At 48.7% G+C, this 17,317-nt stretch overlaps 1 protein-coding gene across 1 annotated transcript in view; it reads left to right on the top strand.

The window, feature by feature from the left end:
• Positions 1-16,611, top strand: part of LOC146869467 (extracellular calcium-sensing receptor-like) — a 187,054-nt gene extending 170,443 nt beyond the window's left edge. Inside the window, exon 3 of the mRNA XM_085636605.1 lies at positions 15,712-16,611. Coding sequence (XP_085492731.1) covers positions 15,712-16,611 — 900 coding nt within the window. The remainder of the gene's footprint in view (positions 1-15,711) is intronic.
• The last annotated feature ends 706 nt before the right edge of the window (positions 16,612-17,317 follow it).

Here is a 17,317-nt window from a genome sequence, read left to right as displayed (position 1 = left end):
ATCTGGGTTTGATCCATCACCGTTCTTTAGCCCACTCTGCCACCCCAGTTCAGACATGGCCATATGCAAATCAGTCTGACCCTGTGCCTCATGGGAACAGTCCAGCCCGAACTGCCAAGCCATGCCTTCCCTGGACCGGAAACAAGCTTCCTAGGACCGGTTTCTGGCATTTCAGCCGTCTTCAGCCAGGCTTGCTTGAATCCAGTGGCAAAGTGAGCAAGGGACTCACGTCTGAGCATACCCTGCCAACTTATGGCGAACAAAGCGGTACAAAAGGGGGTGGTGATGGACGGAGCATCAGAACCAATCAAACACTCACACCCAGTCAACAGATCTGGGTTTGATCCATCACCGTTCTTTAGCCCACTCTGCCACCCCAGTTCAGACATGGCCATATGCAAATCAGTCTGACCCTGTGCCTCATGGGAACAGTCCAGCCCGAACTGCCAAGCCATGCCTTCCCTGGACCGGAAACAAGCTTCCTAGGACCGGTTTCTGGCATTTCAGCCGTCTTCAGCCAGGCTTGCTTGAATCCAGTGGCAAAGTGAGCAAGGGACTCACGTCTGAGCATACCCTGCCAACTTATGGCGAACAAAGCGGTACAAAAGGGGGTGGTGATGGACGGAGCATCAGAACCAATCAAACACTCACACCCAGTCAACAGATCTGGGTTTGATCCATCACCGTTCTTTAGCCCACTCTGCCACCCCAGTTCAGACATGGCCATATGCAAATCAGTCTGACCCTGTGCCTCATGGGAACAGTCCAGCCCGAACTGCCAAGCCATGCCTTCCCTGGACCGGAAACAAGCGTTCTCCCTCATCATATGCTCTGGCCATGTGATATTTCGAGCAAAATCTGGACTTAAGCTCTGCTTCTTCTGCATACTCTGTAAGCAGCTCTCTGTGCCTTGCACTATGTGAGCGGTCAGGGGAGGATGCAACTGCTTCTTCTGCATACTCTGTAAGGAGCTCTCGGTGCCTTGCACTATGTGAGCGGTCAGAGGAGGATGCAACTGCTTCTTCTGCATACTCTGGAAGGAGCTCTCTGTGCCTTGCACTATGTGAGCGGTCAGGGGAGGATGCAACTGCTTCTTCTGCATACTCTGTAAGGAGCTCTCGGTGCCTTGCACTATGTGAGCGGTCAGGGGAGGATGCAACTGCTTCTTCTGCATACTCTGTAAGGAGATCTCTGTGCCTTGCGCTATGTGAGCGGTCAGGGGAGGATGCAACTGCTTCTTCTGCATACTCTGTAAGGAGCTCTCTGTGCCTTGCACTATGTGAGCGGTCAGGGGAGGATGCAACTGCTTCTTCTGCATACTCTGTAAGGAGATCTCTGTGCCTTGCACTATGTGAGCGGTCAGGGGAGGATGCAACTGCTTCTTCTGCATACTCTGTAAGGAGATCTCTGTGCCTTGCACTATGTGAGTGGTCAGGGGAGGATGCAACTGCTTCTTCTGCATTCGCTGTAAGGAGCTCTCTGTGCCTTGCACTATGTGAGCGGTCAGGGGAGGATGCAACTGCTTCTTCTGCATACACTGTAAGGAGCTCTCTGTGCCTTGCACTATGTGAGTGGTCAGGGGAGGATGCAACTGCTTCTTCTGCATACGCTGTAAGGAGCTCTCTGTGCCTTGCACTATGTGAGCGGTCAGGGGAGGATGCAACTGCTTCTTCTGCATACTCTGGAAGGAGCTCTCTGTGCCTTGCACTATGTGAGCGGTCAGGGGAGGATGCAACTGCTTCTTCTGCATACTCTGGAAGGAGCTCTCTGTGCCTTGCTCTATGTGAGCAGTCAGAGGAGGATGCAACTGCTTCTTCTGCATACTCTGTAAGGAGCTCTCGGTGCCTTGCGCTATGTGAGCGGTCAGGGGAGGATGCAACTGCTTCTTCTGCATACTCTGTAAGGAGCTCTCGGTGCCTTGCGCTATGTGAGCGGTCAGGGGAGGATGCAACTGCTTCTTCTGCATACGCTGTAAGGAGCTCTCTGTGCCTTGCACTATGTGAGCGGTCAGGGGAGGATGCAACTGCTTCTTCTGCATACTCTGGAAGGAGCTCTCGGTGCCTTGCACTATGTGAGCGGTCAGGGGATGATGCAACTGCTTCTTCTGCATACTCTGTAAGGAGCTCTCTGAGCCTTGCGCTATGTGAGCGGTCAGAGGAGGATGCAACTGCTTCTTCTGCATACTCTGTAAGGAGCTCTCTGTGCCTTGCACTATGTGAGTGGTCAGGGGAGGATGCAACTGCTTCTTCTGCATTCGCTGTAAGGAGCTCTCTGTGCCTTGCACTATGTGAGCGGTCAGGGGAGGATGCAACTGCTTCTTCTGCATACTCTGGAAGGAGCTCTCTGTGCCTTGCACTATGTGAGCGGTCAGGGGAGGATGCAACTGCTTCTTCTGCATACTCTGTAAGGAGCTCTCTGTGCCTTGCTCTATGTGAGCGGTCAGAGGAGGATGCAACTGCTTCTTCTGCATACTCTGTAAGGAGCTCTCGGTGCCTTGCACTATGTGAGCGGTCAGGGGAGGATGCAACTGCTTCTTCTGCATACTCTGTAAGGAGCTCTCGGTGCCTTGCGCTATGTGAGCGGTCAGGGGAGGATGCAACTGCTTCTTCTGCATACGCTGTAAGGAGCTCTCTGTGCCTTGCACTATGTGAGCGGTCAGGGGAGGATGCAACTGCTTCTTCTGCATACTCTGGAAGGAGCTCTCGGTGCCTTGCACTATGTGAGCGGTCAGGGGATGATGCAACTGCTTCTTCTGCATACTCTGTAAGGAGCACTCGGTGCCTTGCACTATGTGAGTGGTCAGGGGAGGATGCAACTGCTTCTTCTGCATACTCTGTAAGGAGCTCTCTGTGCCTTGCACTATGTGAGTGGTCAGGGGAGGATGCAACTGCTTCTTCTGCATACCCTGTAAGGAGCTCTCGGTGCCTTGCACTATGTGAGCGGTCAGAGGAGGATGCAACTGCTTCTTCTGCATACTCTGTAAGGAGCTCTCTGAGCCTTGCGCTATGTGAGCGGTCAGGGGAGGATGCAACTGCTTCTTCTGCATACTCTGTAAGGAGCTCTCTGTGCCTTGCACTATGTGAGCGGTCAGGGGAGGATGCAACTGCTTCTTCTGCATACTCTGTAGGAGCTCTCTGAGCCTTGCTCTATGTGAGCGGTCAGGGGAGGATGCAACTGCTTCTTCTGCATACTCTGTAAGGAGCTCTCTGTGCCTTGCGCTATGTGAGCGGTCAGAGGAGGATGCAACTGCTTCTTCTGCGTACTCTGTAAGGAGCTCTCTGTGCCTTGCACTATGTGAGTGGTCAGAGGAGGATGCAACTGCTTCTTCTGCATACTCTGTAAGGAGCTCTCGGTGCCTTGCACTATGTGAGCGGTCAGGGGTGGATGCAACTGCTTCTTCTGCATACTCTGTAAGGAGCTCTCTGTGCCTTGCACTATGTGAGCGGTCAGAGGAGGATGCAACTGCTTCTTCTGCGTACTCTGTAAGGAGCTCTCTGAGCCTTGCGCTATGTGAGCGGTCAGGGGAGGATGCAACTGCTTCTTCTGCGTACTCTGTAAGGAGCTCTCTGAGCCTTGCTCTATGTGAGCGGTCAGAGGAGGATGCAACTGCTTCTTCTGCATACTCTGTAAGGAGCTCTCTGAGCCTTGCGCTATGTGAGCGGTCAGAGGAGGATGCAACTGCTTCTTCTGCATACTCTGTAAGGAGCTCTCTGAGCCTTGCGCTATGTGAGCGGTCAGGGGAGGATGCAACTGCTTCTTCTGCATACTCTGTAAGGAGCTCTCTGTGCCTTGCACTATGTGAGTGGTCAGAGGAGGATGCAACTGCTTCTTCTGCATACTCTGTAAGGAGCTCTCTGTGCCTTGCACTATGTGAGTGGTCAGGGGAGGATGCAACTGCTTCTTCTGCATACTCTGTAAGGAGCTCTCGGTGCCTTGCGCTATGTGAGCGGTCAGGGGAGGATGCAACTGCTTCTTCTGCATACTCTGTAAGGAGCTCTCTGAGCCTTGCGCTATGTGAGCGGTCAGAGGAGGATGCAACTGCTTCTTCTGCATACTCTGTAAGGAGCTCTCTGAGCCTTACGCTATGTGAGCGGTCAGGGGAGGATGCAACTGCTTCTTCTGCATACTCTGTAAGGAGCTCTCTGTGCCTTGCGCTATGTGAGCGGTCAGAGGAGGATGCAACTGCTTCTTCTGCATACTCTGTAAGGAGCTCTCTGAGCCTTGCGCTATGTGAGCGGTCAGAGGAGGATGCAACTGCTTCTTCTGCATACTCTGTAAGGAGCTCTCTGAGCCTTGCGCTATGTGAGCGGTCAGGGGAGGATGCAACTGCTTCTTCTGCATACTCTGTAAGGAGCTCTCTGAGCCTTGCGCTATGTGAGCGGTCAGAGGAGGATGCAACTGCTTCTTCTGCATACTCTGTAAGGAGCTCTCTGAGCCTTGCGCTATGTGAGCGGTCAGGGGAGGATGCAACTGCTTCTTCTGCATACTCTGTAAGGAGCTCTCTGTGCCTTGCTCTATGTGAGCGGTCAGAGGAGGATGCAACTGCTTCTTCTGCATACTCTGTAAGGAGCTCTCGGTGCCTTGCACTATGTGAGCGGTCAGGGGAGGATGCAACTGCTTCTTCTGCATACTCTGTAAGGAGCTCTCGGTGCCTTGAGTTATGTGAGCGGTCAGGGGAGGATGCAACTGCTTCTTCTGCATACTCTGTAAGGAGCTCTCTGAGCCTTGCGCTATGTGAGCGGTCAGGGGAGAATGCAACTGCTTCTTCTGCATACTCTGTAAGGAGCTCTCTGTGCCTTGCGCTATGTGAGCGGTCAGAGGAGGATGCAACTGCTTCTTCTGCATACTCTGTAAGGAGCTCTCTGAGCCTTGCACTATGTGAGCGGTCAGAGGAGGATGCAACTGCTTCTTCTGCATACTCTGTAAGGAGCTCTCTGAGCCTTGCGCTATGTGAGCGGTCAGAGGAGGATGCAACTGCTTCTTCTTCATACTCTGTAAGGAGCTCTCTGAGCCTTGCGCTATGTGAGCGGTCAGAGGAGGATGCAACTGCTTCTTCTGCATACTCTGTAAGGAGCTCTCTGAGCCTTGCGCTATGTGAGCGGTCAGGGGAGGATGCAACTGCTTCTTCTGCATACTCTGTAAGGAGCTCTCTGTGCCTTGCTCTATGTGAGCGGTCAGAGGAGGATGCAACTGCTTCTTCTGCATACTCTGTAAGGAGCTCTCGGTGCCTTGCACTATGTGAGCGGTCAGGGGAGGATGCAACTGCTTCTTCTGCATACTCTGTAAGGAGCTCTCGGTGCCTTGCGCTATGTGAGCGGTCAGGGGAGGATGCAACTGCTTCTTCTGCATACTCTGTAAGGAGCTCTCTGAGCCTTGCGCTATGTGAGCGGTCAGAGGAGGATGCAACTGCTTCTTCTGCATACTCTGTAAGGTGCTCTCTGAGCCTTGCGCTATGTGAGCGGTCAGGGGAGGATGCAACTGCTTCTTCTGCATACTCTGTAAGGAGCTCGCTGTGCCTTGCGCTATGTGAGCGGTCAGAGGAGGATGCAACTGCTTCTTCTGCATACTCTGTAAGGAGCTCTCTGAGCCTTGCGCTATGTGAGCGGTCAGAGGAGGATGCAACTGCTTCTTCTGCATACTCTGTAAGGAGCTCTCTGAGCCTTGCGCTATGTGAGCGGTCAGGGGAGGATGCAACTGCTTCTTCTGCATACTCTGTAAGGAGCTCTCTGTGCCTTGCACTATGTGAGTGGTCAGAGGAGGATACAACTGCTTCTTCTGCATACTCTGTAAGGAGCTCTCTGAGCCTTGCGCTATGTGAGCGGTCAGAGGAGGATGCAACTGCTTCTTCTGCATACTCTGTAAGGAGCTCTCTGAGCCTTGCGCTATGTGAGCGGTCAGGGGAGGATGCAACTGCTTCTTCTGCATACTCTCTAAGGAGCTCTCTGAGCCTTGCGCTATGTGAGCGGTCAGGGGAGGATGCAACTGCTTCTTCTGCATACTCTGTAAGGAGCTCTCGGTGCCTTGCACTATGTGAGCGGTCAGAGGAGGATGCAACTGCTTCTTCTGCATACTCTGTAAGGAGCTCTCGGTGCCTTGCACTATGTGAGTGGTCAGAGGAGGATGCAACTGCTTCTTCTGCATACTCTGTAAGGAGCTCTCTGTGCCTTGCACTATGTGAGTGGTCAGAGGAGGATGCAACTGCTTCTTCTGTTTTTTTAATGTCTGTCTCTATTTTGTGTAGGGTGCCTCGGATGGAGTTGAGTATCCCCCCACTTTTGGCTATACACAGCCCCCTGATCATAACCTTGAAGCTCTCCTAGACACAAGATAATGTCGCAACACTACCAATGTTGCACAGAAAGTAATTGGTGATCTCCTGGCGGATTTCCTCACAGAAAGCTGTATCCAGTTAGGCCGTAGGCTGGAGCCTCCACGACTGGTAAGGGGAGGTCCTCCCCGGCACAGAGAGAGATTCAGAAGAACAGGGGTGTGGTCGGAAAGGGTACGTGCAAGGTGCGTTGCCTCTCTTAGCCACATTTTTAGCCCAGTTGAGAGTTGCCAGAAGTCTAGCCTTTACCAGCTGGAGTGTACACTGAATATAAACGTGCACTCTTTGTGAGCAGGATGGAGGGCTCTCCATGCATCAAATAAGTGATGATCAGCTGTAATGTCTGAAAGATGTTTAGCTGCATGGGGATGCAAGAGTGTATGCATGGGGGAGCGGTCTAGCCCTGGGTCAAGCATCAAGTTAAAATTTCCACCCCACACTACAAATGTGGAACCTATTTCTAGGATGCACCCCCAGAGGTTAACAATAAAGTCCGGATTGTCAATGTTGGGTGCGTAGCAGCAGGCCAGAGTGACTGAGTGACCTGCAAGCCTACCCCACATAATGCAGTACCTGCCTTTGGAGTCCTGTAGCTGTCCTATTGGACAATAGTCCACACCCAATCGGACTAAAATAGCTGTGCCCCGTGAGTTCCTTCTTTATACACAAGGAAGGGGTTGGACTAACTCATGGGACCCACCTATGGGAGGGTTTGGAAAGAGGGGTGGCTACACCCATTTCCAGTTTTGCACCAGAGCAGGGGCTGGTAGCCCCTAGGACCAGTTTGAAGTGGACTATGCACAGGAACACCAAATGTGCTCCCAGTGCAGACTTCAAAGCACTCTTGGAGTGCACCCACCGAGCCCCAGTACACTAAAGCCTGTCTGGGAGGTGGTAACACCTCCCTGTGACAGGAAACCTGTTGTCCAGGCCTCCCCTGCTGGAGTTTCAGTCAGCAGCAGGAGGCCAGACTCGTGTCTGCGGCTGCAGTATCTGTTTTGTGATGCCAGGGCTCTTTTAAGTTGGTACCGGGTATACTGGTGCTGTCATGTCTTTCCCTCTAGAAGGGTGGGATCATACTCCCACACCAGTTACTGGTGTGGGGGTATGATTCCAAGGTGTTTGACACCAAACACAACATGTTTCCGTGCAGTCATTCCAAAGTTAGCATTTACCGCGAGGTTATAATGCACTTAAGAGTATATGGTCTGGCTGCACCACATACAGCTCCGGAGAATAGATTCAGAAAGCTGTAGAGGGGCTCCACTCATGCATGGGCAACCTCTCACATGAAAACCAAGCACCCTGGCTTCAGGATTATTAAGGCCTGCCATAGGGGTGACTTATAGGTTTATATGTGTGTTTCTTGAAGTGATATAGGTAACCTATACCACAGTAAGGGGTGCATGCACCACCTTACCCATGCTGCATTAGCAGACCTGTGGTGTCAATTTGGATACTTTCCCAGGGGTGGCATAATACATGCTGCAGCCCCTGGTAGGCCTCTGGGGTACCTATGTCCTTGGTACTTAGGGTACCATATATTAGGGGCTTATAAGGGTACTCCAGAATCCAATCTGGAGTGTACCTAAGGTACATGGAATCCATTTTAAAGAGAAAGCAGATAGAGTGGGGCCCTGAATGGCAGGATCCCAGTGCAACTAACTTGAAAACCAGCAAAATACCAGGAAAAAAGTGGGGGCAACCATGCAGTGAGATTCCACCTTCCTACAGGTTCCGCGTGTAGGTTGTCGTCATCAAAGTTGCCATAGATGGTCTTTATTTTTTATGGACTTAGGCGCTGAGTTGGTCGCCAAGGTCCTGGGAGGGTGGGATGTCAATTGTCTCACTGTTGGTTTGGGCGAACTCTTTAATAAAGCTGAAGAGTTCCTAGCTTTGTGTGCGTGGGTGGAGATTCTGTTCCTGAGTGCTTTCTTCCTTGAGTATCTGATGAGCTTGTGGTGGGCGGGGCTAGCTGCTTTGAAGATATCAGGGTCTGCTGTGGTTTTGTAGTTCCTCCATAACTTTTTGAGGTGTCTGCAGGTTCATCTAGATTCTCAGAGTTTGGTGGAGAACCAGCTGGCTTTCTTGGCATGTGGGTTGCAAGTTATCTTGAGGGAGTGATGGTGCTGGGGCAGTCGGTGATCCAGTTGTGTAGGGTATGGGCGGCAGTGGTTGGGTCATCATCTGAGTTGGTGGAAGCGGAGCTGCTGAGGAAGGCAGTGAGCTGGTCGTCGGAAATCTTGTTCCAATTCCTGCAATGCAGCTGGTGTGGGCGTTTGTGGGTGATGTTAGTTTTGAAGGTGAAATGGATGCAGCGATAGGGGGTCCTGAGCGCTGCGGGCCACCAGGAGTTGTTCCATGCACAGGGGGTGGAGCCGATGATGAAGACTTCGGTCTTGTCTGAGTTGAGCTTGAGGCAGCTGTCCTTCATCCAGTTGGTGACTGCCCTCATCCCGTTGTGGAAGTTGCTCTTGGCGGCACCCAGTCACTCATATACCCACGCATCCACCCATACAGCCACTCACACCACCACTCACTTACCCATATAGGTACTGACACACACACACTCTCACAACATTCACTCACCCACAAAGCCACATTAGTTCAACACTGTTTAACATTTATGTTACAAAATTGGCCCTATTAGTCAAATATGTTGGCCTCTTGCTTACCTCATACACAGACGATACTCAAATTGTCCAGTCAGCCTTCAAAAATAGCATTGAGGTATCTGCTCATTTTCATGACTGTATGTTGGCAATCATTTCTTGGATGAGCTGAAACTGCCTCAAACTTGATTCAAATAAAACCAAGGTTGTTCTGTTTGGTTATCTTTATCCTGCATGGTCTCCTATTTGGTAACCAGAAGAAATGGGCCCTCCCCCTATCCCAATGACCAAAGCTATAGATGTAGGAATCTTTATAGATGAAAACCCAAACTTCCAAGTCAATTCTATGGTCTCCTCCTGCTTCTTCCTGCTTAGACTGATGAAGGAATCATTTCTTTTCATTCCAGATAATTCTAAAAAGACAGTAACTACTACATTAGTTCTATCAAAATTGGATTACTGCAATGCCTTTTATGTTAATATGCAGGAAACAAACCTTAACAAGTTGCATATGGGGCAGAATGCTGTCACCAGGCTCCTTTCTGGGACTCTGAAAGCCAAATCTGTTTCTAAGGAAATTTGGCAATTGCATTGGATTCCAGTGAGAAGCCATGCCTAATTTAATACACCGCCTACAAAGCTTTACATAAAATTGGCTCTGAGTACTTGAAGTACTGTTTTGAATGGTACGTCCCTAGCAGATGGCTGCGTTCCTTGGGGCCAATCTAATGATGTTTCCCAGATTCTGCAAAGTCAATTGGGGAGGTAGAAGATTTATCACTGGAACTACTAAGCTTTGGAATAACCTGCCCCCTCACATCAAAGCAATGCCCATGCTGATCTCCTTTAGGAAGGAGCTCAAGATGTGGCTCTTTAACAATTATGCTCCTTTTCTTGCTCTTTAGAACTCAGCACCAAGACACCTCAGGGGTAGATGTGTGCTTAATAAATTGTTGTAACATAACATAACAGCCACTCATACACCTGCTTACATATCCATACAGCCACTCGCACATGCACACACACCCTTACGGGCTCTCAGACACCCACTCACACACGGATACACAGTCACTCAGCGACTCACACACCTGCTTACATATCCATAAAGCCACTTGCACATGCACTCACACACCCTTACTGGCACTCAGGCATCCACTCACACACGGATACACATAGTCACTCAGCCACTCTCATAATGCATATTAGAAGTAGAATCACTCATTAGTAATTATACACCTAGTATACTCATTTAAATGTTGTGGTACCCCAGTATATATGCTTACCACTCTTAAACTTTTAGAAAATACGTAGAATCACTGGATGATGTCATCAGTGATATCATTTGAGATGTCATCAGTGATGTCATCAGGGATGTCACTGAGTCATGAGTGAGGCACTGTGTGAGGTCCTAAGCAGTGCATTGTGAGGGCATAAGTTATAAGTCACTGATGGTCACACATTAGCAAAGTTCTGTGCCAGAACTGCGGTTAATCCCTAAAATCTCCTTATTAATCCTGCTCGTAACATACCGAGGGTGGTGAGAAAAGTGCTGAGATGAAATCAGCGACCATCTATCACCCCTGTCCATTTGGCAGACTGATTGTGACCTCATGGCCAGGCCTGGCTGTGGGCCTGGTGGGCCACGGCAGCAGCAGTGCACTGATGAGAGGCTGCAGACAGCCCTCTGATGAGATGTCAACATATGCTGAGGATGAACAGGGTCCTGCCTACCCATATGCTCCCCAGTGAGGGGTTTGGCTGAGAACTGGTGACGCTGAGCGGCCCGAGGACCCGGGAGCTCAAATATCATTGGAAGGGGGGAGTTACTGTGGCCTGCAGCCCGGACATGAGTAAAGGTGCCACGAAGGAGGGGCCCCAGAGCAAGGGCATGGGATCCAGAAGGTACAATGAGGGAATTCCGGGACATGGGGGATGATGTAGGGACCGGATCAGGAGATGCACCTCAGGGCTGGTGAACTGATGTGGGGCAGTGACGCATCTGACTCAAAGAAGGCAGCAACACTGGTGGTGTGGTGAGTCAGGACTGTAAAGCAGGGCTGAGACAACGTTGACTTTTGTCTAACTTCCTTTCGCCAGGTGTGACTGCCCTGCACATGTGTGGGGCCTGCTTGCCCTATAACCTGATACCTGTCATGATTATAGTACAGAGGATGCAGTTCTGAGTAGTGACGGGGAGCACAGTTGTCTTTGACGGTCCCTGTGGCCTTAGAGCTACCTACAAATCAGTGATGTAGGTGACTGAGACCTCTTTCTCACCTCCCCCCAGCTTGGCTCACACTCCAAGAAGGACTGCTCGAGATGAAATGGCGGGCCTGCAGACACTGGAGTAGGCCTGGGTGGAGTTTGCGGACCTCTGCTACATGGAACTCCATGAAGTAACCTCAAAACTCTGCCATGCTAAGCGGAGTCCCACAAGCGGTGGAGTGCGTTTGGTTGTGTTGTTCATGCTGATTTTTAGCACTGAGTGTTTGCCTCACACTGGAAAATCTGTGTGAGCGGCACAATGCGCAGCGCAAGAGGGGGTTGCTTCTTTATGCCACTCGAGTAGATATTCCACTTGGGTAGCAGCTTTCTCAATGCAAACAGAAGGTTTCTCACCGAAAGCATCTACAGCTATCCGCGACTATCCGCATTGAGAAATCTCACCAGGAGGTGGTCTGAAGTAAGACTTTCCTCGCTCGCATTCGCCAGCTTAAAGTAAAACTGAGGGAAAAATCCTGGCCCACTCTGTGAAGTGGAGATTTTTGGAACTCCGCGTTCCAAGGAACAACTCAGGGTGGTAGGAGTCCCAATAGGAGCGGAGGGACCTAGTGTTGACCTATTTCTGGAAGATCTAACACTTAACCACATGTGCCCTAAATACCTCTCGACTTTTTTCACAATTGAGCCTGCACACAGGATGCCTATCCCAATACAAATCCCGGGGCACCTCCCCTTACAATCATGGCTAAGACCTTGAACTATCGAGACAGAGAGGCTATTCTACAAGCAGCCCACTCTCACGGTGACCTGCAATATGAAAATGTAGTGGTGTGCTTCACAGACTTTACTCTGCAGGCATAGCATCAACGCTGGAGCTTTGAGGCGGTGATGAGGGGGCTTCATAGTAATGTTTTCAATTTCATGGAATTTATATAGCACACAGCTACCTCCAAGGAAGTATCCCAGTGCTAGCAGAATGCAAATGGGGACACTGAAGATGGCATAGCCATAAGAGGGGTATTACACAAAAGGTTTTGAAATTCAGTCAAAAGTGATTCCGAAGGGTTGGAGTGCAGACTGAGCAGCAATGTGTTCCACAGTTTGGAAGCCAGATATGTGAAGGAAAGACCGCCTCATCTGGCTTTAAGTATGCAGAGAACATACAGTAGCTTAAGGCTATTGGACCTCAGAGCTCTGGACTGGGAGTAGGGCAGAAGTCTCCTCCTGAGATATAAAGGGATCTTGTGAGTGCAGGTTCTGAAAACTAGAGTAAGTGCCTAAAACTGGATTCTCTTACTAATAGGAAGCCAGTGAAAATGCCGCAAGAGAGAAGAAATTGATAAACATGGAGGAATCTTCAAGATGAGGCATGCAGCAGAATTCAGGATAACTTGAAGCTGTTGGATAAGGAAGGTCAGTAGGCCTAAGTAAAGACTATTGGCACAGTCCAGTGGACAACTGTTTTTTGAGACTCCACCAGAATGAGGAGCATCCTTCTAAGGGTTCTGATGGTGGAAAAACAAGATGCAGAGAGGGACCGAATTTGAGGCTCAAAGGTGAGATGTGAGTCAAATTTTACACCAAGGTGTCTGGCCATCTGAGTTGGGGCTGGGTCAGCACACAACTCAGATGGCCACCAAAGACTGGCATTGAGGAAGGAATTAGGGCCCAAAAAAAGTATCTCAGTTTTTTCTGAGTTCAGTTTGAGACAACTTCCCTCCATACAAGCCACCACACCTTTCAGACACTTCTTGAAGGAACTCAGAGTTGAGGGCATGTTTTCATGCAAAGCTAAGAAGAGCTGGGTGTCATCTGCATAGGAGACCACCCACACTCCCAGGACTCCACCAGTTTAGCCAGAGTCTCCAGGTAGATATTAAAAAGAATAGGGCTAAGTGCTGAGCCCTGGGAGAAGCCACAGACCAGAAGTTTGGAAGAGGAGGTGAAACAAGGAAGGAAGACTGCTTGGGAGTGATCCAATAGAAAGGATTTCAATCACCGTAGAGCCTGAACTCTGACCCCAACTCTTTCAATTCTGTCTACTAGATGACATGAGAGACAGGCCAAAGACAAATCTAGCAACATAAGCAGCACAGGAGAGCTCTGATTGATTTTTGCCTCCATTTAAAATTGTTTTTATACATTTTCAGTTATGACAAACAGACAACAGCGGCAAGCTGTTGGGGTCACACAATGAAGTACATCATAAGAACAGGGCAGCAATATCAAATATCCTCACAAAAGGCAGTATGGCAGTATTATGTGAGAACAAAGTGTGGTTGAGTGGGACATAGATGGATAAATCAATAGTTATGGGGGAAAGGGATGAAGGTACTAATCAGTAGAGTCCCGTTCAAGGGTGTGAAGATATTTGCGAAATGGCTGCCAAATATCCCTGGGTGGAGACGAATGTGGCTGAAGAAGGGCATACTCCTCACCAACAGTATCACAAGTATGTCATGCTTTTAAGTCATTCCAAAGAGGTGGGCAGTTTGTTACTGCCACAATAGAGCACAATCTCCCATTTCCCTAATGAAAAGCCCACTGAGTTAAGACAGCATATAGAGCGCAGTATGTACTTGGTGTAACCCAAAAGAGCAAGCAGAGGGTCAGGTGTAAGCTGCATGTTTGTCATGGCAGAGACAGGAATGAATACAGAGGCCCTGTCTAAGGAGATCTCCGGACATGTGCATGTTAGGTGTGCAAAGTCTGCTGGGATCAACAGAAGATTGTACAACATGTCCATTGGGGAAGAGATCCCACATGTGAATACATTATGATGATGTAGTGTGCACTGTACCAACTTTACCCGCATGAGTGTGAGTGAAGGAGGCTGGCTTGCCATATGGTGCACACTCAAAGGAGTGATGCACCTTGCACTGATCCAAGCAACCCTTATGGTGAGTTTAGTGGTCTTTGTTAACCTTTGCTCTCTAATTGGTAGCTGTGAAGAGCACCCTTCAGGTATTTCTTGAAGGAGTATAAAGCAGTTTGTTTTACCACATTTATTCGACATTGTAGATCCGACTAAAACAAACCATACAGTATATATAAAAAAGAATTCTTTTTATTACACACAAAATCACTAACACATTGGCATATCTCCTGCCCAGAGATACCAACAATACACAAGAAGATACATAAAGCAGCACAAATATGCAATGGTCTCCAGGGGGAACTCAAACCATACACTAAGAAAGTTGAATGCAAACTGCAAAGGAGAACGGTACTTGGACCAGAAGACTCAGAGGAGCCGGAAGAACCAGGAACTACCTGAGGTAAGTACCCAGGAACCCCACAGAGACTGTGTGCAGTGTTGAAACACAGCCACAAGTTTATGTTTATTTTTATGTTTTGTAAAGTGCATGGCTACCCAAAGGCTTCCACGCACTGGTGAGTACTGTGTTGGGTAGGGCCTCGGGTACATTAACAGGTAAACAGTCATGTCTTAACTTTCTTCCTGAAGGAAAGTTCATTTTCCAGTGCTCTGAGACTGGGTTGAAGATCGGTCCACAACTTCGGTACTACGTGTGCAAACAATGTACCTCCCCATCTCATCCTTTTTACCCTGGTTGTACTGAGGAAATCATGATGAGAGGATCTCAGGTGTCTAGATGGAACATAAATGGTTACCAACTCTCTGAGCTTTACTGGGCCCTTGTACACATACCCATTAGAAGTCAACTGAGAAGTCTGGATTGCAGTTTTGAAGAAGAAGGACCCTTCCAAGAGGACCACCACCAATGGACACCCCAGGAACCAGGTTACCTGCACTAGGGGATTCGGGTGCATTTGGTTAAAGTGACGTTGGAATCGGCCGTAGAAGACAATTCGAGTCTCTGGAAGAAATGCATTTGAAGAAGCCTGTGAAGAAGCCTGGTTGAATCCAAGGGTGAACCCAAAAGTAAACAGTACTTGGGCTATGGGAACTGTTACAGCAACAACAGGAAGAACAAGCATTGTAAATGCAGGGAAATATATGACAGCCAATACAAATGGAGTAAAGGAAAGTGGCAAGCAGAGAAACCAATGAAAAGCCAGGAAAGCAAGGGGGCTGGATGTAAGTCCCTTTTAAGATTTATTTTAAAAAAAATTCAAGTGCAGTGCAAGCGCTGTGCAGGAGAAACCTAAAAATATTAGCACATTTTTTAAAAAGCTGTTTCAAAAAACCTTTGATGGTTTCTATAAATGGTGGTGGTTTATGAACAAAGGGCCTGATTTAGAGAGCAGTGATGGGTTACTCTGTCACAAATGTGTGATCGGATATAATGCACTTGTATTACCGCAGACATGATACATGTCATGTTTGTGACAGCGCAACCCGTCACACGAACAATACATCTGGACCTAAACAGTTAAACATGTTATGACATTGTAATAGTTTTTGGCACAGTCTGTTGTGATTTTTAATGAAAACTGCAATATGCTCAAACTTATGATAAATTTGCTGGGTCTTTTCGAGTTGAATATTTGTGGTATTCCCTGCCTCTTGCTTAGGATGTTGCCAGATTTTATTTAATGCTTATTTCATTCCTTTCTTCCTTGCAGATCAGCGACGGCGCTCAGACACCTGTACTCAGTGACAGAACAAGATTTCCAACCTTTTACCGGATTGCCCCAAACGAGCTCTCCTTCTACGATGGAGTTGCTCAGTTGTTAGAATATTTTGGCTGGACGTGGGTGGGTCTTCTGACAACGGATGATGACGGTGGGGAGAGAGCGCTGCGAGAACTGCGGGCGGTGGTTGGCCAGGCTGGAGGCTGCATTGAGTTCTCCTATATGATTCCCTCTTATATTACTCTCACTGACGCTGTGAACATGCCTACTGTCATGGACGCCATCAGGATATCCACCGCCAAGGTGATCATTCTCTACTGTACCCCAATGGCCCTAACGAGTTATTTCACAAACAGCGGTTGGATAAAGCTACCTCGAAAAATCTGGATTCTGTCAGTGTCTACCTGTAACATTTTAGGCAATTATCTAATCTCCGAAATATTCAACGGAAGTCTAGCATTTTGTATCCAAAGAGGAGAAATTATTGGATTTCGAGATTTTCTCGATGAAGTTACTCCATCAAAGTTTATAGGTGATACAGCCCTGACAGATCTATGGCTATCGGCTTTCTTGTGCATAGTAAAGGATGGACATGAAGGTATGTTCATGGACATTTCATCTCATTATTTTTGCTCAGGAAACGAGACGTTTCAGATGTTGAGTGACTATCACCGCATAAACTTCAGAGAGGCATACAGTGTTTATAAGGCCGTCTACACATTGGCTCATGCTTTACATGACATGTATCCATCTGATCCTGGGCCAGGAGCTGACCGCATTGGTTGGAGCTCGAGGAAGGAACCATGGAAGGTAATCATGGATCACCTGCAAAATTTATCACATTTACAATTAAAAAAGGAAAGTGGTGTCTGTTATTACCAGGTTATCTGAGGATGGTGTAGATTGCAGATTTCAGAGTTTGGTCTGAGAAACAAACATTGCTATGGTACTCTTTGCAGAATGTAAAAATATTTATTAATGGAGAATGTCTGACCAGTTATCTGGAGCCAAGGAAACGTATGAGGAAATAAACAATTCTGTAACAAATATTTCTTTTTTTAATTTTTTGTTTTGTTTATTAGCCACAAGGTACATCAGCAAGCATCACCAAACACAAAGAATGTTTAAACATTTAGGGGGACATTTATGTTCCCTGCCGCATCCCTGCAAATCAGCAGGGATGCGCCAGGGAAGATGCGTCACGCAAGTTTGCCCTAGCGCCACCGCAGATGCGCCGCATTTATAATGCAGTGCATCATGGCGCAAGGACAAGCAGATGCGTGACGCATCTGCCGGCGTAAGGTTGGCGCAGTGCTGACGTTGTGTCGCAAGCGCGACGCAACTCCAGCACTGTTCCAACCTGCCCTATCCCTAACATGGTGCGTCACGCCTTACGCCTGCTTGAAGAAGGCATAAGGATTTGACGCACCAGCGTCGGAAAAGGGACTGCGTGAAATCTTGAAGATTTCACTGCGTCACTTTTCCGAGGCTTTTTCCGACGTAACGCCCACCCTGCATACATTAAACCTGACACGGCTTTAATGTGGCGCAGGGCTTTACAACGTGACGCATCTCCCTAGATGCGTCACGTTGTAAA

Source organism: Triturus cristatus, chromosome 1_1, assembly GCF_964204655.1.
Source record: "Triturus cristatus chromosome 1_1, aTriCri1.1, whole genome shotgun sequence".
Classification (NCBI taxonomy): Eukaryota; Metazoa; Chordata; class Amphibia; order Caudata; family Salamandridae; genus Triturus; species Triturus cristatus.
This window is presented reverse-complemented; position numbering and strand designations above follow the sequence as displayed.